This window comes from Hemitrygon akajei, chromosome 19 (assembly GCF_048418815.1).
Source record: "Hemitrygon akajei chromosome 19, sHemAka1.3, whole genome shotgun sequence".
NCBI lineage: Eukaryota > Metazoa > Chordata > Chondrichthyes > Myliobatiformes > Dasyatidae > Hemitrygon > Hemitrygon akajei.
The window spans coordinates 58,904,543-58,926,492 of record NC_133142.1 but is presented as its reverse complement, the minus strand read 5'-3'; the positions used below and the strand labels follow the sequence as shown (position 1 = coordinate 58,926,492).

Genomic DNA, 21,950 nt, shown 5'->3' with positions numbered 1-21,950 from the left:
GAAGTGGCTGCGTTAGAGTCCGAACTTCAATCCAATTGAGAATTTGTGGTTGGACTTGAAGAGGACTGTTCACTCACAATCCCCCATGCAATCTGACAGAGCTTGAGCAGCTTTGTAAAGAAGGATAGGGAAAAATTGCAGTGTCCAGATGTGCAAGCCTGTTGGAGACCTATCCACACAGACTCAAGGCTGTAATTGCCTCAAAAGGTGCATCTGCTAAATACTGACTTGAAAGGGGTGAATGTTTGTGGTGTCAATTATTTTGTTTTATATTTGTAACTAATGTCACCTTTCTAAGTATTTGGTTTCATTTTTTTAAATCAACATAGCCACACCATCCCTTCTGCCTACCTGCCTGTCCTTTTAATACTAGAATATAAAAAACAAAGAGACTTTATAAAGCAATGTTGAAGCCCCACTTGGAGTATCATGAGTAGTTCTGGACCCTTTATCTTAGAAAGTATATGCTGAAAGTGGAGATGGTTTAAAGGAGGTTCACAAAATGATTAGAGGATTGAACTGCTTGTTATACTGCTTGTTTGATGGCTCTGGACCAGTATTCACTAGAATTCAGAAGAATGAGGGGTGACCTAATCAAAACCTATTGAATGGTAAAAGGCCTTGATAGAGTGAATGTGGAGCGGATGTTGCCTATGGTTGCTTATGGACACGGCCTCAGAATAGAGCGTAGTCCTTTTAGAACAGTGATGAAGAGGAATTTCTTTAGCCAGAGAGTGCTGAATCTGTGGAATTTGTTATGTTATGATACCAGCCCCCTCCTTTGTGAGAATTGCAAGAGCCCTAGTGAAAGGGGGGTCAATGACCCGAGAGAGAGAGAGCAAGAGAGAGAGAGAGACAGGCTGAATGGACACAGGAAATGGAAAGACATTCCACTGGGACAAAAGCTGGTGACTGTGGCATTGTTCTCAGGAGACACCTGGGAACTGCAGACGTGCCAACTCACAGGGACATTGTAAAGCCCTCGGGCAAAGTGGGCTGGTTGAGAGAGAGATTGCATCACCTGCAACCTGATTGACACCTGAGATCCCGTGAGGCAGTATAAAGAAGGGTCTGAAAGAGGACGACCCTCAGACGCACCAAGGAGACACCAAGAAGCACGATAACGCTTCCCGTGGGAACGGGAAGCCATTTTGAAATAAGCCACGTGCGTTAAATTCCGAATGCGGGGTTTGTGGCTGGAACCAACGGAAGATCGCTTTTTAACTAACAACGGGGAAGATCGCTCCCCTGATTCCACGGATGTTTTGGGCAAGTTTTTCCGTTTTATCTCTCTCTCTCTCCAACACGTGAAACCAAAAGAGAAAAGCCTGCAGACTTCAGAGTGACTCTTTATATTTCCAATTGGACTCAGTATTATATACCCTAGACAACGAAAGAGCTTATTTCTGATTGATTATGGTTACACCGGTGTTTTAGATTGAGTTTTGACGATTTGAATGTTTTGTATTAACCATACGTTTGTGCCCTTATTGAATAAAACGTTTGAAAATAGTACCATTGGACTTCGACTGACATATCTATCTTTGCTGGTAAGTGAAACCAGTTACTGGTTTCATAACAAGTGGGGGCTCGTCCGGGATCTGACACCAAAAAGGGGGAGGTCAGTCAATCGGGATTGTAAGTCAAAACAAAATAATTTGGATCTGGTACGCAGGTAGCCAGACAGAAAAACCAGCAAAGATGGACGTGTGTGAATTTATGAGCACCAAATCAGACTTGTTAAATTTGGCGAAGGGGTTGGAGGTGGAAAACGAGCAGGATCAAGCTGAGAGGCAAAGACAGCATGAAATTCGGATCAGAGAGTTAGCAGCAGCCGAGAGAGCGGCAGCGGGGAGAGAAAGAGAGAGGGAGGAGCTAAGGAGAGAGCGGTTTAATGTTAGTCGGGAGCTGAGAGTAGTACCTCCGTTCGAAGAGACGGATGTTGATAGTTATTTCTTGTTTTTTGAAACGGTGGCAGCTATGATGCCGACCCGCAGACGGGCGAGTGCGGTGGCCCCGCCCCTAGAGTCCCAAAGCTATCGCGCATGCGCGGTCACACGCAGCCTGTCCCGAAAAGCAGTGAGCAGTTTAAATCGGGCCAGCAGTAATCTGGCCAAGATGTTTTTACCGACCCTGTACCATGAGGGTTCCGAGGGTGGTAAAACAGAAAGCAGTAAAGTAAAGGGGGGTAAGGGAGAGGAAATAGCCCTGCCCTTAGTGAAGAGAAAGGTCCTAGAGGTAGGAACTAAAGTTGAGAAACGGATAAAGTTGTTAAAATGTCCAGAGTTGGACATGGTTAATCTGTCTGGTTTGGCAGAATTGTTTGAAGAAGTTCAGAGTTCTAAAGGTGTTCTCGATGGTCCCGAGAGTGAAATGAGGGCAGTCTTAGAGAGGAAGGGTATCCTTGCTGTGGAGAAGTCAGCTGAAATGGCCGAGGAGGTTGTTTCAGCTCGCAGGGTTGCGCCTTCCCCAACGGGGGGCTGCCTAGAGAGTAACTGGAAGGATCGGGGGACGTTAGAATTTGAAAAAGGTACGGGTATTGAAAGCCTGGAAGGGGCCAATGTCCCGTTTGAGTGTGTCCAAGATGGGGGCGCACGTGGTGCTGAACCTGGTAACAGAGCTCAGGGGAAGTCTGAGGTGTTTGATTCAGGGGGACGGGGCGGCCGTCTTTGTGGATCAGATAGGGTTGGTTCAGTAGGAAAAGGGTTAACCTTGGTAACCGTGGGAAGTGTGAGTTCCACGGTGTTTGTATTCGAGAGTGGGGCCAAGGTTAATGCCGAATTTAAGGGGGGAATGAGGATTGTTATTGAAGGAAACGGAAAGTCTGTAGTTCCCAAGTCGAAGGAAGAAATTTTAAACCTGGCAGATCGCTCACAGAGTGAGTCGGGAAATAGCGGGGCCCCCCACTCTATTGTTACGCCAGGGTGGGGTGTGAAGAGGTTGCATTCGAAATGCTACCTGAAAGAGGAGTTGGAATTAAAAACAAATAGCCTGAAGGGTCTTGACAGTTTGGGGCATGGTGTTGAAAAAATAGCCCCGATGAACGAGGCGGGCGGGAGTTCACCACGCCAAATTACTCAAAGTCCCAATGGGGGAACTCGCCAGAAAAGAGGTGACGGTTAATGGGGATGCCATTTTTTTTTTAAACAGCAAAGCAGGTTTTACGGGTTGCGCCAAAGCCTGTGAATAATAAAGACAGACCTTTGGAGACCTGCCGGCGAAGTAAACCGACCGAAACGATTATTATTCGCATAAACTTTTGTAGATGTACCTAATCTAAGATCACACCTCCCTAGTTATGTTGCTGAAGAAAGCAAATAAATAAGCTGGTTATTGAGCTGAAGTCTGATGCTGCCAGGCGTTAGCATGGCATGTGAGGTTAAGGTATTAAAGGAAAGGGGCACTGTACTTGTTAACTGTTTAGATGCTGACTTGAATGTATAACTGTATTACTCTGTAGTGAAAAGAAAAGCTTCTGTATTGTATTAGATTCAAAATTTCTGTAAGACTGTACCACTCTGGGTTTTAACCGCTGGTAAAAACCTTTTTAAGAGGGGAGGTGTTATGATACCAGCCCCCTCCTTTGTGAGAATTGCAAGAGCCCTAGTGAAAGGGGGGTCAATGACCCGAGAGAGAGAGAGCAAGAGAGAGAGAGAGACAGGCTGAATGGACACAGGAAATGGAAAGACATTCCACTGGGACAAAAGCTGGTGACTGTGGCATTGTTCTCAGGAGACACCTGGGAACTGCAGACGTGCCAACTCACAGGGACATTGTAAAGCCCTCGGGCAAAGTGGGCTGGTTGAGAGAGAGATTGCATCACCTGCAACCTGATTGACACCTGAGATCCCGTGAGGCAGTATAAAGAAGGGTCTGAAAGAGGACGACCCTCAGACGCACCAAGGAGACACCAAGAAGCACGATAATGCTTCCCGTGGGAACGGGAAGCCATTTTGAAATAAGCCACGTGCGTTAAATTCCGAATGCGGGGTTTGTGGCTGGAACCAACGGAAGATCGCTTTTTAACTAACAACGGGGAAGATCGCTCCCCTGATTCCACGGATGTTTTGGGCAAGTTTTTCCGTTTTATCTCTCTCTCTCTCCAACACGTGAAACCAAAAGAGAAAAGCCTGCAGACTTCAGAGTGACTCTTTATATTTCCAATTGGACTCAGTATTATATACCCTAGACAACGAAAGAGCTTATTTCTGATTGATTATGGTTACACCGGTGTTTTAGATTGAGTTTTGACGATTTGAATGTTTTGTATTAACCATACGTTTGTGCCCTTATTGAATAAAACGTTTGAAAATAGTACCATTGGACTTCGACTGACATATCTATCTTTGCTGGTAAGTGAAACCAGTTACTGGTTTCATAACAGTTACCACAGGCAGCTGTGGAGGCCAGATCTGTTTGTTTAGGCAGAGGTTGATAGATTCTTGATTGGTGGGGGGGGAGGGGGGGGAGAGAGGAGATTGGGGCTGAGAGAAATGATGGATCAGCCACAATGAAATGGTGGAGCAGTCTTGATGGACTAAATTTCCTAATTCTGCTCCTATATATTATCATATTAATACAATGTGTATCCTTGGATGTTAAGCTCCCAACTATGATCTTCTTTCAGCCACAACTCACTGATGCTCACAACGTGATATTTACCAATCTCTAACTGCACTGCAAGATCATCTACCTTATTCCATTTACTGCATGCATTCAAATATAACACTTTCAGTCCTGTATTCATCACTCTTAGATTTTGTCCCCCTGCTATGCTGCAACTTGTACCACTGACTGCAATTTTCCCGTCATCTGCCTGTCCTTCCTCACAGTTTCACCACATACTGCATCTTGTTGTACACCAACTACCCCATCCTCAGCCCTATCACTCCAGTTCCTATATCCATGCCAAATTAGTTTAAGTCCTCCCTAACTGATCTAGGAAACTTGCCTGCAAGGATACTGATCACCTCTGGTTCAGGTATAATCCGTCCTCTATGTACAGGTCATAGCTTCCCCTGAAGGGATCTCAGTGATGCAGAAATATGAAACCCGGTCCCCAGCACCAATATTTCAGCCATGCATTTATCTGCCAAATCATATTCACTGGCACTTAGCACAGGCAGTACTCTGGAGATTACTACTCTGCTGGTCTTGCTTTTTGGCTTTCTACCTAACTCCCTATATTATTTCTTCAGTACCTCCTACCATTTCCTACCTATGTCATTAGAACCAATATGTACCATGACTTCTAGCTGTTCACCCTGCCCCCCACCCCTTTAGAATGACTTAGACCCAATCAAGTCATCCCTGACCTTGGCACCTGGGGAACAGTGTACCAGCTAGGTGTCTCTTTCTCATCCACAGAATTTCTTCCCTGTAAACACAAAGTACACTGCAGATGCTGTGGTCAAATCAACACATACAAACAAGCTGGATGAACTCAGCAGGTCGGGCAGCATCAACTGAGATGAGCAGTCAACGTTTCAGGCCGAGACCCTTCGTCAGGTTTCTTCCCTGTGTTCCTTTAATTATGGAATCTCCTATCTCCTATCACTATTGCACTCTTCTTCTCTCCCCTTCCCTTTTGAGCCACAGAGCCAGACTCTGTTCCAGAGATCTGGTTGCTGCGTCTTCCCCCAGTAGGTCATTAACCCACTCCCAACAGGGTCCAAAGCAGGATGCCTGAATGGCCTCAGAGTTGCTCTGCACTAGCTGCCTATTTCCTTTCCCTCTTCTGACAGTCACCCAAGTACCTGCCTCCTACAACTTGGGGGTAACTATCTCCTGTAGCTCCAATCTAATACCACCTCATCTTCCAGTATGAGCCGAAGGCTAGTGAGGTACAGCACCAGTTCCTTAATGGTCTCTAAGGAATTGCAGCTTGATGCACGGTGCTGATTTAGTTACCAGGGAAACTGGAGCTCTCCCAGAGTTGCTACATTTCATACAAAAAAACATACCACTACCTCCATTCTCAGTACACTAGCTACCTACTAACAAAAAACAACTTTGTAGAAGTTTGTTTAACCTCTGCCTGTGCTTGCCCAAGTTTGTTCTCGCCTAAGTCTGTTGGGCAAAAGCTGAACCACTAACACTATCCGCTCACTCAATGGCCGGCCCACAATTACAGCCTGCTGAAAAAGAGTAAAAAAAAAAGCACCTCATGCTGCGTCAACTACAGATGATGCCTCACGTTGATTGAGGCTTATCTATTAAGTTGTCTCTCAAATGTTTTTATGGGGGGAGCACAAAAAGTTGTAAAAACAATATGATTCTATTTTTGTGTTCTGGGAAAAATTGGTCTGAGCCCGATCTTGTGGAGGCAGCTGAATTCAATTGCAGTGCAAACAGTAATACCCTTAAGAACAAATTGCATGGAGAGGGTTCAGGGAAAACAATTCCTTGCTAATAATGATGACTGAACTTGATTTATAGTGCTCATTGCCATCTCCAAGAACTCTGCATCTTGAACATGAAGATGCAACATTAAGCATTTTCTTAGATTCATTTGTTGCCAAATGCTTTACATGCTTGTTTGGCTCTGCTATGTTTAGTTCCAACCTTTAAATAGCTGCCTTCTGATTTGTCATTGTTTATCATCACCATTTTTGCAACTTACTTGTAGTGAATGCTATTTCATAAATCACTTTTGTCCCATTGATTTCTTTCAGTTCCATTGTACTCCCAAAGTCCCTTTATAACAAAAAGAAAAATGATTAATATAAAGCAGGCATTGTGCTAGGTCAAGATAACTCCCTCATTATTGAGTTCAGGTAACAGAAATTTACCCTTGGGGAATTCAGAAATCACTATCAAAAAACTTGGGTACACATTTAAAGTATTACTCCTACAAAATTAATGAGAGGAGGGAAAAGAAGTACATAATTTACATTTCCTGATGCAAGTGCAGATGGCATAGCTTCTATTACAGAAAGTGGCAATATGGACAGTTTTCTAGAATGTAACATTGGGTTGCTATATTTAGTTTCTTTTAATATTTGTAGAATGAAGTTTTAATACCGATTTTAATAGCCACATGAAATATGAAAGCTATTTTGTTACATTGCTGAGAGATTCACAAAACTGTTATTTTTTTAAAGTTTATAACAAAACGTTTTTAGCTAGGCAACAGTTACATTGCTGAATATGATAGGTTTGCACTTCAGTTTGAATCATTATTGCCAATTGGGGCACAAAGCTAGCATAGTGATCAGTGCAATGCTATTACAGCTTGGGGTGTTAGAGTTCAGAGTTCCATTTTCAGCATCCTCTAAGAAAATTTGTACCTTCTTCCTGTTTGCACGTGGATTTTCTGCAGGTGATCTGGTTTCCTCCAATTGTCCAAAGTGGTACAGGTTAAGTAGGTTAATTGATCATTGTAAATTGTTCCAAATATTCCAAAATCTGAAAAAATTCGAAACTCCTCTGGCCCCAAGCATTTACAATAGGAGTACTCAACCGGTAGTATATCCAGTTCTGTTTGCTTGACTATAGGGAAGACATGATTGCCCTAGAGAGGATGCAGAAGAGATTCGCCAAGATGTTGCATGGGTAAGCTGGGCTTGTTTCAGAGCCGAGAAGTTTGAGGGGAACCTGAGGTAAACAAAATTGAGGGGCATAGATGAGATGGAAACACTCACTTAAGTGTTTCTGCATTCATCACCGTAACATTGATTCTCTCTCCCATTGGTACACTCTGGCTGAAGTGCACCATTTATAAAATGCCACTAGGTGCCTAGGCTAATTCAGCTGTACCTTCCAAACCCAAGCTATTTTCAGCAAGAAGACAAGCACAGCAATTCCATGGGAACATAAACAATCTCCACACTTTGCTATATCATAAACCATCCCAACTTGGTAAAATATAAGTATTCTTTCATTCTCACTGGGTCTAATCTTGGAAGTATCTGCATAACAAAAACAAGATACCAGAAGGGCTTGAGCTGTTTAAGGTGTTTTGCCACTACGTTACCAAGAGCATTTTCGATAGCAGCAAAAGTTGGTCTTGCCAGTGATGCTCATACCCCAAACGGAATTTTTAAAAGTGTGAAAAAAGTGATGTATGAAGATAGGTCATTAAAGGACACGATTAAAAGCTTAACAGTATCGGGGAGTCTGTTACAGAGGGATATTGTGGTAAAATGGTGGAGACTATCAGGCTGTTATTTGTACCAGGTTGCGTTACTGTCACTATGATATTAGTAGGGTACAGTGTGGATGCAGATGTGCCACCCAGACATAAGGCTCAGCAGACGTCTGCTACTAACACTGGGATTACTTAGGTGGTACTGTATTAATATTTATGAGAAGTTAATTAAATATGTTTGTAATGTTGCATTGATTTGTGATTGTCCTGCGCATTCTCCAGTATTTAATATTTGTTACTCCTTTTGCAGTTCCTCTATGACTGTATCTATAGTACTTCTGACACACAAGAATGGTGGGGCAATTGGCTTTCAATGCAATGAATGTTCCTTTGCCAACATATATGAAGAAATGAGGTATTTAGTGAAGAGAGGTTTTAAATCTGATAGTTGTTAATTGGTGCACTTTAGAGAAATACTAGAAACACTGGACTGAAGTTTGAGGAGGATGATGGTATTCCATATGTGAAAGAATGTCTGTACTCAGTATCTCCAATTGAGACAGGTGGTGCAGATACACTCAGTGGCCATTTTATTAGGTACGTGAGTGGAACCCAGTTTCATCTTTTACTGCAGTAGCCCATCCACTTCAAAGGTCAACTTGTTTTGCATTCAGAGATGCTCCTCTGCACAACATTGTTGGAATGCATGGTTACTTGAGTTGCTGTTGCTCTCTTGTCAGCTTGAATCAGTCTGGCCACTCTCCTCTAACCTGTCATTCATGAGTTATTTTTGCCCACAGAACTGCCACTTGATTTTTTGGGGGGATTCTTTCACTATTCCCTGTAAACTATTGTGCGTGAAAGTCTCAGGAGAGAGCTGTTTCTGAGGTACTCAAACCCCATCTGGCACAGTCAGTCCCTTAGTTTACATTTCCTCCCCATTTTGTTTGGCCTGAACAGCAACTGAACCTTTTGACCATGTTTTTTTGCATTGAGTTGCTGTGATATTTTGGGCTGATTAGATAGTTGTATTTATGAGCAGGTGTACCAAATAAAGTGACCACAGTGTGTATTTAAAGGATCTAGGTAAGCAGATGGAGAAGGCAGTCCAAGGGAATACCATAATATACAGCTTGGCCAGAGGGCTATATGATGTTTCTGTGCCTTAGCCGCAAGTTAAACTCTCAGTACAGAAAACCCCAGCTGTTAGAGCAAATCTGCTAGTAGGCATTGGCTTTGAGAATTTGGGGTTGATGAGAAGTGAATTTGCATGTCATGGGGCAGCATGGCTTGTGGTCATTGCTCAGAAAGACAGCAAAGTTTCTGCTTTAATGAAAATAATTCTGACAGTGGTTGCATGAATAAGTAATAGAATCAAGGTGTCGTTCTGAATTCTGTTTGAAATTGTTTACTTCCACAGCTGCATGTGGACAGTAACTTTCAGCATGTGACACCATTTGCTGTCATTGTGAAGGTAATTGAAACTTCAGGCAAACATTTGAAGAAACTAAGTCTCACATAGCATACTTGACAATGTGTTGGTATTGTCCTGAACATATGAACATGAGTTGCAAAGATTATGTAAGTAGTTGCAAGGCATGTAAATTAGTTCACTTCGGCTGCCTTGATGCACAGTAAGTAAGGCAGCAGGCCTTACAGTTAAGGAGGCTGACATGAAGTGAATACTACTCAGACATTGGGTGTGACCAATTTGAGTTGCCATTAACTTGGTATTTAAGATACACATTCTTCACAGAGCAGCTCATAAACCCTATTAGTGCTTTGGAAGTCAGATTATTTACTGATCTATTTGAGCTAGTTTTGTAATAGAGGTTTTAATATAAAGTATTTTAACTTTTGGTGCAATAAATGTGCATTTAATAAAGAAAAACAGTAATCCAAGTATGGAATGATGTGAATTATTGTAGTATGGGATGCCATTTCTTATCTAGGATGCCACAGTAGCATAATGGTTAGTGCAACGCTATTATAGCTCGGGGCATCGGAGTTCAGGGTTCAATCCTGGCGTCTTCTGTAAGGAGTTAATACCTCCTCATTGTGGAATATATAGTTTTTCACGGGCTTTCTCCCACAATCCAAAGACATACTAGTTACTAGGTTAATTAGTAATTTTTTAAAATTGTTTTGTGATTAGGCTGGGGTTGCTGGGCAATGTAGCTTAAAGGGCCAAAAGGCCCAATTCAATGCTGTATCTTTTAAGTTAAAATTAATAACTCATTGCTGTGATTCCATTAGATCAACGTATCTAGAAAGATCCCAGTCCCGTGTTTAATTAATGTGTAGAAGTGTTGGTTAAATTGTCGGATAAATGAATCACTGTCTCCTCACTTCATGATGTTAATAGCTCTCTGGTTTTTCCCATAGCTCTCAGGAGATGAAGAGTCCAAAGATGGAGTTACAGATTTCGTCTGACATTCCCTTCCAGATGCTGGATAGCAATAGTACACTGATTTCAGAGAAGATCAGCTTCAACCCTTGGAGCTTACGCTGCCACAAACAACAGCTAAATCGCATGCGATCTGAATCCAAGGAACGGAAATTGTATAGTATCCTCTGCTCAAATACACGTGTGTAATATGCCAGGGTCAATGTTGTGACATCCTAGTTACCATTCCATGCAAATTCCTCTTGCTACAACTTAATATAACTGCAGTACCTCAAAAGGTCTAGTCATTCAAGCACACTACATCTACATCTGAATGCACTTAAGGTACTAGTGCAACAATTCCAAGACATGATAAAAGTTTGCATCAATGTAACGTACATTAACAGAAAGTGTCTAATGGCTAAAGACAGTTGGCAGGTCAAGACAGTAACCAGAGGTCTGGTGAACAAGATGAGTTTTGAAGAAGAGGCATAAAGGTGTAAGGAGGAATACCAGAGTGTGGTGCAGGAAACAGAAGGCATGGTGGCTATCGATCCACAAGAGGGAAGTCATGTGAGAGGAAAATGGGGTGGATAAATGTTGCTGAACTGGATGTGTTCCCTCCTAGAAAGGAATAGGGATGAAAGGATAATTGAAGATTCAAGCAGGTCAACGTGGGTGGGTGAGTGATTGACAGGTTAAGCATGCTATAGTATAGGGTTAACTCATGGGGAATAGCATTTGGATATTGAAACCTGTGACGGATGAGAAGCTGCTGGGCAAATTTTGGAATTGTTGGGTTCAGAGATGATGTAATTTAGTTTTGGAAAGGGATTTCCCATGCAGAGAATGGGGAAGGGAACGATACTGAAGAAATATTCCTTTAAGATGTTGGAAAAGATTTGTAGCTCGGGTTGAGGATGTTGCTGTTGAGTGGCTTGCCGAGCTGGCTTGTTAGCTTGCAGACGTTTCATTACCCAGTTAGGCAACATCATCAGTGCAACTTCGAATGAAATATGGGTGATCTACATTGCTCGTCTTTTATGTGTCCTGTTATGAGTCCGTTTGTGTGTGTGTGTGTGTGTGTGTGTGTGTGTGTGTGTGTGTGTGTGTGTGTGTGTGTGTGTGTGTGTGTATGTGTATGGGTATATGTGCCATTTTTATTGGTTACTGATTATGTAATCTACGATTGGTTTGTTAAAAATCCAGTTAGGTGATCATTGTTAGTTGACAATGTTAACTATTAACATTGTTAGTTGTGTTAGTTGGACTGTGTTAGTTGACCATTATGTAGGATTAACGTCATTCTCATTGACAGACACTTGTAATCAGGTGCGAATAGGCACTTGGCTCTAGACTGACGACTTGACACCGAAGTGGGATGTAAACTGGGTTCATTTCAACATACTTGTTGATAGAATTCTGTGTGGACAACAAAACCTCAAAGAATTCTTGGGCTTGGCCTAGGATAGGCAATAGGTGCAGGAGTAGGCCCTTCGGCCCTTCGAGCCAGCACCGCCATTCACTGGTCATGGCTGATCATCCACAATCAGTACCCCGTTCCTGCCTGCTCCCCATATACCTTGACTCCGCTATCTTTAAGAGCTCCATCTAACTCTTTCTTGAAAGCATCCAGAGAATTGGCCTCCACTGCCTTCTGAGGCAGAGCATTCCACAGATCCACAACTCTCTGGGTGAAAAAGTTTTTCTTCAACTCTGTTCTAAATGGCCTACCGCTTATTCTTTAACTGTGGCCTCTGGTTCTGGACTCCCCCAACATCGGGAACGTGTTTCCTGCCTCTAGCGTGTCCAATCCCTTAATAATCTTATATGTTTCAATCAGATCCCCTCTCATCCTTCCAAATTCCAGTGTATACAAGCCCAGTCACTCCAATTTTTCAACATATGACAGTCCTGCCATCCTGGGAATTAACCTTGTGAATCTACGCTGCACTCCCTCAATAGCAAGAATGTCCTTCCTCAAATTTGGAGACCAAAACTGCACACAATACTCCAGGTGGGGTCTCACCAGGGCCTTGTACAACTGCAGAAGGACCTCTTTGCTCCTATACTCAACTCCCCTTGTTATGAAGGCCCACATGCCATTAGCTTTCTTCATTGCCTGCTGTAACTGCATGCTTACTTTCAGTGACTGATGAACAAGGACACCTAGATCTCGTTGTACTTCCCCCTTTCCTAACTTGACACTATTCAGATAGTAATCTGCCTTCCTGTTCTTGCCACCAAAGTGGATAACCTCACATTTATCCACAGTAAACTGCATCTGCCATGCATCTGCCCACTTACCCAACCTGTCAAAGTCACCCTGCATTCTCAAACATCCTCCTCACATTTCACACTGCTACTCAGCTTTGTGTCAGGATAGTGACAATGGTCCAGTCAAATTGATGTGCTTCGCTGTTGCAATGTTTTTCGAACATTCGCTTTATGACACCTCGCTGTTACGAAAGACCTACATTAGTTACCTGTTTTCACTAACAGAAGGTGTTTTCACTGTTACGAAAAAACGTAGCGTGTGAAAAAGGGCAGCGTGCACGCCGAGCAGCCAACCTCATCCCCCGGAGCTGCATTCTGGCCGGCATTGCTTAAACACAGCATGTGGGCATCTGTGCTTTATGTCGATTTATTTTGTACATCCGTTAGCAAGATGAGTTCTAAGGTATCGGAAAAGCCTAAAAGAGCGCGTAAGGGTGTTACACTTAGTGTAAAACTAAGCATAATAAAATGTTTTGATTGTGGTGAACAAAGTAAGGATACAGTGAGTTTGGCTAAGGGTTTGTGGAAGTTGACAAAGATGATGTTGAAGAGGTTTTGGCATCCCATGACCAAGAACTGACAAATGAAGAACTGATGAAGAGGAAAGGATAACAATTGAAACCAAACGCAGTAGCAAACAGCCCAAAAGTGAAGTCATCCAGGAACTGAATGTGAAGCAATTTTGTGAGATTTTCGCTGCGATTGACAGCGCTCCAATGATTGCAGAAAAATGTGACTTTAATTTTGAAAGGGTACATAGGTTTAGGGCATATTTGCAGGATGGTTTGAGTGCTTACAAAGAACTGTATGATAGAAAAGTGAGCGAGGCTAAGCAGTCAAGCATACTGTCGTTTTTCAAGCCTTCCACATCAGCCACAGCAGACAACGAAAGTCGACCTTCAACATCGAGGCAGGCAGTCATAGAAGGAGATGACCTGCCTGCCCTGATTGAAACAGACAACGATGAGATCACACCCCAGTCTCCCATCACCCCAACCTCCGATGACTCAGCCTAACATACCATCAGTGTGCTCACTGTCTTCCCGATTCTGGTAAGTGAAACTACACTGGATGTACATTATTTCTACTTTATATAGGCTGTGTATTTTTGTGTTATTTGGTATGATTTGGCAGCTTCATAGCTTAAAGGTTACTGGAAAGAGTGTTTCTGCTGAGAGCGCTTGCGTCGTGTGTTTCTGCCGAGAGCGCTTGCGCCGTGTGTTTCTGCCGAGAGCGCTTGCGTCGTGTGTTTCTGCCGAGAGCGCTTGCGCCGTGTGTTTCTGCCGAGAGCGCTTGCGTCGAGTGTTTCTGCCGAGAGCGGTTGCGTCGTGTGTTTCTGCCGAGAGCGCTTGCGCCGTGTGTTTCTGCCGAGAGCGCTTGCGCCGTGTGTTTCTGCCGAGAGCGCTTGCGTCGAGTGTTTCTGCCGAGAGCGCTTGTGTCGTGTGTTTCTGCCGAGAGCGCTTGCGTCGAGTGTTTCTGCCGAGAGCGCTTGCGTCGTGTGTTTCTGCCGAGAGCGCTTGCGCCGAGTGTTTCTGCCGAGAGCGCTTGCGTCGAGTGTTTCTGCCGAGAGCGCTTGCGTCGAGTGTTTCTGCCGAGAGCGCTTGCGTCGAGTGTTTCTGCCGAGAGCGCTTGCGTCGAGTGTTTCTGCCGAGAGCGCTTGCGCCGAGTGTTTCTGCCGAGAGCGCTTGCGCCGTGTGTTTCTGCCGAGAGCGCTTGCGTCGAGTGTTTCTGCCGAGAGCGCTTGCGCCGAGTGTTTTTGCAGCAAGCACTGCCGAGAGCGCTTGCGCCGAGTGTTTTTGCAGCAAGCACTGCCGAGAGCGCTTGCGTGAGATTTTCGCTATGGTGGACAGTGCAGCAATAATTGCAGAAAAGTATTCCTACTTTATGTAGGCTGTGTATTTATCAGATAATTCCTGCTTTTACTATATATTACTATTATTTTAGGTTTTATGTGTTATTTGGCATGATTTGGTAGGTTATTTTCTGGGTTTGCGAACGCTCACAAATTTTTGCCATATAAGTAAATGGTAATTGCTTCTTCACTTTACGACATTCCGGCTTACAAACCATTTCATAGGAATGCTCTACCTTCGAATAGTGGGGGAAACCGGTATAGATATAAGGGAAAGTTGATCATGACGGTTTACAGCCAGTTGGTGTTCATGTACCCTTGTTGATAGCTTCCTACCAGTCTGTCCAATATAATACTTGTTGCAGTTGGCGCATAGAATTTTGTATATGGTGTTCATTCTGTGCGTTGTAGGTAAAGGGGGGGGGGGTCTTTTATTACTGATAGACACTGGCGTAGTGTGGCTGTAGGTTTGTGTGCTACTATGATGTAATATTCCTTATTACCATTTCTGTAGAGCCACAAACTGTGTCTACCTGAAGATTACAAAGCAAGGTTGGTTAATGGTATGTAAGAATGGTGTGAGATTAATTATGACATGCAAATTGGGTTGTAAAATCAGTGTTTTGTTATAGCCAGTATATTTCTATTTGACGAACATAAGAGTTCAAGGTTCATGTGATAGGGGAGGTCCCTTAGAATGAAGGCGAAGGATGATGACCTGGGGCTTAGTACTTATCTGGAATAACTGTCCAATAGCACACTCTAATAGCACCCTCAGAATTTAATGTATGATGCAGTGGTTTTCTTTTCTCCTTTCCTCTTGTCTGCCTCTGTACCTGAGAAATGAAGTTGGTAGATTGCTGCTCTGTAGTTTACATTTTAGAACATTATTCATATCCCTTTCAGGGCATTATTAAGTAGTTTTAAAGTGCATTTGTTAATACATAGGAAATACAGCAGTCAATTTGCACACAAGCTTCCACAAACGGAGTTAATCTCCTCCATGATTGTAATTCACAGATAGATACTCATCAGGAATCTCTGCTTCAGTGGAGGCAGTCCAGTTTTCTTGTTTGTCACCTGGCTCCATTGTGAAATGAATGAGCATTTAGTTATTGCTGAACTTCAGACTGGGATTCTAATGCAGCAAGTAGGCTAAAATTATACTGGTTTAGACAAATTCGCTTAGTCATAATGAATTCTTTAAGGACCCAAGAATAGTTACTGTTTAGTAAGTTTGTTTTCGTGTAGTCTGCTGGCTCTTTTCCAGCTGGCAGATGGGCTTGCTTGTCAGCGTATAGACTGCACTCTTGGTCTTTTACAACGAGGAATTGGACATATGTTTACGAAATTATGAACTGAGTTTATGTGGACATAACACAGCCCTAAATATTTTTTTCTTGATGCGTCCATTATCCCTGGTGTCATGGATTATTGATTACCTGACTGGCAGACCACAGTACGTGCGCTTGCGACATTGTGTGTCAGACAGAGTGGTCAGCAGCACTGGGGCTCCACAGGGGACTGTCCTGTCTCCCTTTCTCTTCACCATCTACACCTCGGACTTCAACTACTGCACAGAGTCTTGCCATCTTCATAAGTTTTCTGATGACTCTGCCATAGTTGGATGCATCAGCAAGGGAGCTGAGGCGGAGTACAGGGCTATGGTGGACTTTGTCACATGGTGTGAGCAGAATCATCTGCAGCTTAATGTGAAAAAGACTAAGGAGCTGGTGGTAGACCTGAGGAGGGCTAAGGCACCGGTGACCCCTGTTTCCATCCAAGGGGTCAGTGTGGACATGGTGGAGGATTACAAATACCTGGGGATACGAATTGACAATAAACTGGACTGGTCAAAGAACACTGAGGCTGTCTACAAGAAGGGTCAGAGCTGTCTCTACTTCCTGAGGAGACTGAGGTCCTTTAACATCTGCCGGACGATGCTGAGGATGTTCTACGAGTCTCTGGTGGCCAGTGCTATCATGTTTGCTGTTGTGTGCTGGGGCAGCACGCTGAGGGTAGCAGACACCAACAGAATCAACAAACTCATTTGTAAGGCCAGTGATGTTGTGGGGGTGGAACTGGACTCTCTGACGGTGGTGTCTGAAAAGAGGATGCTGTCCAAGTTGCATGCCATCTTGGACAATGTCTCCCATCCACTCCATAATGTACTGATTAGGCACAGGAGTACATTCAGCCAGAGACTCATTCCACCGAGATGCAACACTGAGCGTCATAGGAAGCCATTCCTGCCTGTGGCCATCAAACTTTACAACTCCTCCCTCAGAGGGTCAGACACCCTGAGCCAATAGGCTGGTCCTGGACTTATTTCCACTTGGCATAATTTACTTATTATTATTTAATTATTTATGATTTTATATTGCTATATTTCTACACTATTCTTGGTTGGTTCGACTGTAACGAAACCCAATTTCCCTCGAGAGCAATAAAGTATGTCTGTCTGTCTATCTCCACCACCCCCTGGCATGGCACAGCCCTTTCAGGCAATATCTGGATGTAAATAGGAAATAAGGTCAGCATTGATGTGTTGATTTATCATTCAAAATTTTGAATGAAAGCTATGGGCCTGAAGTTTGCAGACCAGAATACAGAATCATGGCAACTTGAAGTATAGCTTATTGGAACAGTATAAAATAAGAATAGCTCATATGTCCACAAAGTTAGGCCATGCAGCCCAGCGAGTCTGCTCCGCCATTCATCATGGCTGATCTTGAATCCCACTCGACCCCTCACAGTAACCTTTAATGCCCTGATCAATCAGGAAACTATTAATTTTTGCTTTAAATATACCCACAGTCTTGACCTCCACAGCTGTTTGTGGCAGGGCATTCCACAGATTCGCTACTCTCTGGCAAAGAAATCTTCCTGTCCTCTGTTCTGTTGGGGTCGCTCCTCAATTTTGAGGCTCCAAATCCACCTTCTCTAGTCCTTTCAATGTTCAATTTTATCTTGTTAAGTAGCTTTGTGTGTCACCTTATCAAATACCTTCTGAAAATCCAAGTAAATGACATCCACTGACTCTGCTTTGTCCACCCTGCTTGTTATTTCTTCGAAGAACTCTTTAACAGATTCATCAGGCAAGATTTTGCTTTATAGAAACCATGCTGACTTTGACATTTTATCATTAGTCTCCAAGTAGCTTGAAACTTCATCCTTAATAATAAACTCCAACACTTTCCCAGCCAGTTAGGTTAGGCTAACTGGGCTATAATTTCCTTTCTTTTGCCTTCCTCCCTCCTTAGGGTGGTGACATTTGCAGTTTTCCAGTCTAGTGGAACCATACCAGAATCAAATGATTCTTGAAAGATCATAACTGATGCATCTGCTATCTCTTCAGCAACCTCTTTCAGAACTCTGGAACTAGGTCCATCTGATCATGGTGACTTTTCCATCTTAAGACCTTTTAATTTGCCAAGCATTTTTCCCTTTATAATAGTAATGGCATTCACTTATGCTCCCTGACACTTGCTGACCTCTGGCACATTGCTAGTGTCTTGCACAGTGAATTAAGTTGCAAAGTACCCATTAAGTCCATCTGCCATTTCTTTATCCCCCATTACTACCTTACTAGAATCATTTTCCAGTGGTCCAATATCAACTCTCCCCTCCCTTTTAGTCTTTATATAACAAAGAAGTTTTAGTACCCTGCTTTATATTACTGGCTAGTTTGCCCTCATATTTCATCTTCTCCCTTCTAGCTTTTTTGGTTGTCTTTTGTTGGATTTTAAAAACATTATGCCCCTTCCATGGCTTTTATGCAATCCCTAACTTTCCTTGTTAGCAATGGTTGCCCACCCCTGCCATTGAGAACTTCTGTTGTGCTGAGCTAATGAAACTAATAACACCTAATCCTTATAGCCTGCATACTGTCTATCCCTCCATTCTCTGCATATTTATGTGCGTAATTGCCGCTTGCGTTCCAAGCACTCAGCACTCTGTATTTTTCAAAAGCCTGCCTCACAAATCTTTGAACTTTAACCCTCTCACCCTAAATGCATGTCTTCAAGTATTAGACATTTTGACCCAGGGGAAAAAGATATTGGCTGTCAACTCTGGATACCTCTCATTACCTTAAATTTTTCTATCAAGTCTCCCTTCAACCTCTGCTACTCCAAAGGAACATCCCTAAGTTTGTCCAATCTCTCATTAGAAAGTGCATACCCACTAATGGTGGAGTGTGATGCTGTGCATGTAATCTATGAAAGTTTCTTTGCAGAATCACTGAATCCCATGACCCCTGAGAAGAGTGCAGCAGGGCCTCAGAAACATCAGGTCTTAAGTTTCCATCAAAGTCGCACGTTCTGAGCTACTGAGTAGGAATTTTGTTCATTTCCTAACCATGGGCATATTACCTTCACATGAAGTGCAGCAGTTCAAGAAGCAGCAGACAGGATGTAATAAATGCATGAGTGGCAATTGATGTTCACATCCCACGCTAATGAAATGATTAAGCTTTCTCAGGTAAAGTATAACTGACTCCATGAGAACGTAATAATATTTGACCAAAAGCTTGGTCAGAAGTAAGTCTGAAATAAACGATGTATGAAGGTGGAGAGATTTGTTAACACTGAGATCAGAAGCAGCCAGCTAAATACAATGTCTACAGAGACATCAGATTTCACAAAAGGAGATGTAGGAATGATGAAATGCAGATTTTCCCCTATCATGGAGACTGCTTACTTTTAGAGTTCTGTGCATGCAATTTAATAAAAAAGAAAAATGGAAATTTGTGTTGCCACCCTTGAGAGCAGAGGATCCAAACCTGGGGTCCACTGACCTCTTTCTTAATGGTATTGGTTCATGGTATACAAAAAGGCTGGGAACCCCTGCTGTAGAGCCTGTCTATAGTTTTCTAATATATTGCATCAGTGAGCATGGTAAAATGTTCAGAATTGACTCATTTCACCTGATGCCATAAAACTGTGGGGTTTGCTCATTTTGGATCAATTCCAATATGCCTTCCTCCTGCCTGCGTTTGTTGTACTGTCATGTCACTGCGCACATATCCTGCCAATGAGCTAGTCTGCAGTTCCTGAGGGACATCAGGGACTGCTGCATACTTTGCTTAACAGAGCTCACTCCAAAGCATTCCAGATACAATGCTTCAGCCAAAGGGCTTCACCTTCCACTGCATGGACCAGACGGCAGCAGCTAAAGGCAGAGGTAGCAGTATTTGCTTCATGATTAGCTCATCGTGGTGGATAGATTTGGCCATTCTGTCTCAGTCCTTCTCCCCCAGTTCACCCCTCCCCTCCCAAACCTCATCAGTCATGAAGCAGCAAGCTCTGATTCGAAAGCCACAGCACCACTGTGGTCAAGGGAAATGCAGGAGCATTCACAGGACTGCTTCCAATCAATGGACAGCGCCATATTCAGGAATTCATCATCGGATCTGAATGAATATGCTACATCATCTCTGAATTGCATGGATGAATGTGTATCTTCAAGAACTTGGCCAGCTAGGGGCCCTTGATGAACCAGGAGATACGGTCTGATGAGGGCTAGATCTGTGGTGTTGAAATACGACGATCCAGAACCTTACACAGTGTCCAGGTAAGCCTGGATGGCCATCATGAGAGCAAAAAGGTAGTTATGTGTGAACTGAAAGCCAATTAGATGTACAGCTGTGGCAGGATTTGCATGCTGTACTCACTATCAGGTGAAACCTAGGAGTTTGCAGTGTATTGGAGACTGCTTACCTAGGAGTTTGCAATACATTGGCAGTAATGCTGATGAATTCAATGCATGTTATGTGTGTTTTGAAAGGGAAAATAACACTTTACCGGTCCCCACAGCATCTGGTGACCCTGTGATCTGTCTTCGAGGCTGATGTCAGAATATTCAAGAGGGTGAACCCTTGCAAGGCATCAGGCCCCAATGGTGTATCTGTCGAGGTACTGAAAATCTGTGCCTACCAAATGGCTGGAGTGTTCAAGGACATCAATGATACTGGTGCCCAAGTAGTGCAGGATGAGCTTCCTCAATGACTTTTCCCTGGTAGCGCATACATCTTATGTGATGAAATGCTTTGAAAGGTTGGTCATCATTAGAATTAACTCTTGCCTAAGCAAAGACCTGGACCCACTACAAATTACCTACAGTCACAAAAGCACTAGAGAAGATGCCATGTGAGTGGGTAATCAACACAGCTGCACCTCTAGGATGCATTATAGCCCACTGTTATACTCTCTCTACACTCATGAATGTGGCTAAGCACTGCAAAACAGTGTCTATTAATTTGCCAATGGCACCACCATTGTTGGCAGAATCTCGGTGACGAGGGAGGCGTACAGGAGTGAGGTGGTTGGTGTTGCAACAGCAACCTTGCACTCAACGTCAGCATTTGCTTTTTGTAACTGACAGTAATTTTTGTCTTGCATTGTACTGCTGTCACAAAACAACAAACATCAGTGATAATAAACCTGTTTCTCATTCTGTAGACAGCAATTATGATGGAGGAATTTACTCTTTGGCTGTAAAATATGGTTCTGTCTTTGGCTTGACTAGTCTGAGTGACAACTTTCTTAATTAGTGCAAATGACCCCAGGTGTTCATGTTAAGGATTTTGCAGAGCCAAGTTGTTTGCCACTGATTTTTGTCTATCCAAAGTCAACAATCATTTCAGTCCCGGAAGGTCTGTCTGATTTTGTTTATATGCTGCTTGGTCTCAGTGGGTTGGATGCAATTAAATGATTTGCAGGCCATTTCAAAGGAAAACTTTGAATCAACCACAAATCCAGTAGTTTTAATGTGCACTCTAGAAGGAGTTATATCTTTATTGGTCAACCCGTTAAGTGCTAGACCTCATTGATATCTTGGCTTTTGCTGCATATGACAGGACTTGTCAGCTTTACCAAAGCAATGCTATAAGTGGAGAATTTTTAGTGAATTAAACACCAAAATAACTGAGAATATTGCTTTCTATGGCATTCATGCCTTTCAGTTTCAAATTTCCAATAACAGCAAGTAACATGATGCCTTTAAAGTAGTAAAATGTGCCACATTGGGTCAGGTGAGCATTATCTAATGCCACAGTGGATTTTAAATTGGATTAACTGCCTTAATAGCTGCACAAAAACATTGGGAACTGCAGGTTCAGTGTTAATGTGAATTTGTCCAGCTATTGTCTACATACTTGACTGTCTCATTTTTGTGTCATTTGTCTTTTAAATACTACTTCCTTATTTGCATTCATATTTGTGTATCCAGCCTTCTGTGATATTTTTGTGATGTTTTCAAGTATTACAGCCTAGTGGTTAAGTCATGCTAAGCCTACTGAGCATTTTGCTTCGTCTGCTACATGATAACATGCAAACTATGATTGT

The 21,950-nt window shown here is 43.0% G+C and overlaps 1 protein-coding gene across 1 annotated transcript in view; it reads left to right on the top strand.

Annotated features, from left to right (window-relative positions):
* The window catches only part of ip6k1 (inositol hexakisphosphate kinase 1), a 112,707-nt gene that overhangs the window by 68,452 nt on the left and 22,305 nt on the right, over window positions 1-21,950 (top strand). The window contains exon 4 of the mRNA XM_073072574.1: window positions 10,475-10,656. Coding sequence (XP_072928675.1) covers window positions 10,475-10,656 — 182 coding nt within the window. The remainder of the gene's footprint in view (window positions 1-10,474; window positions 10,657-21,950) is intronic.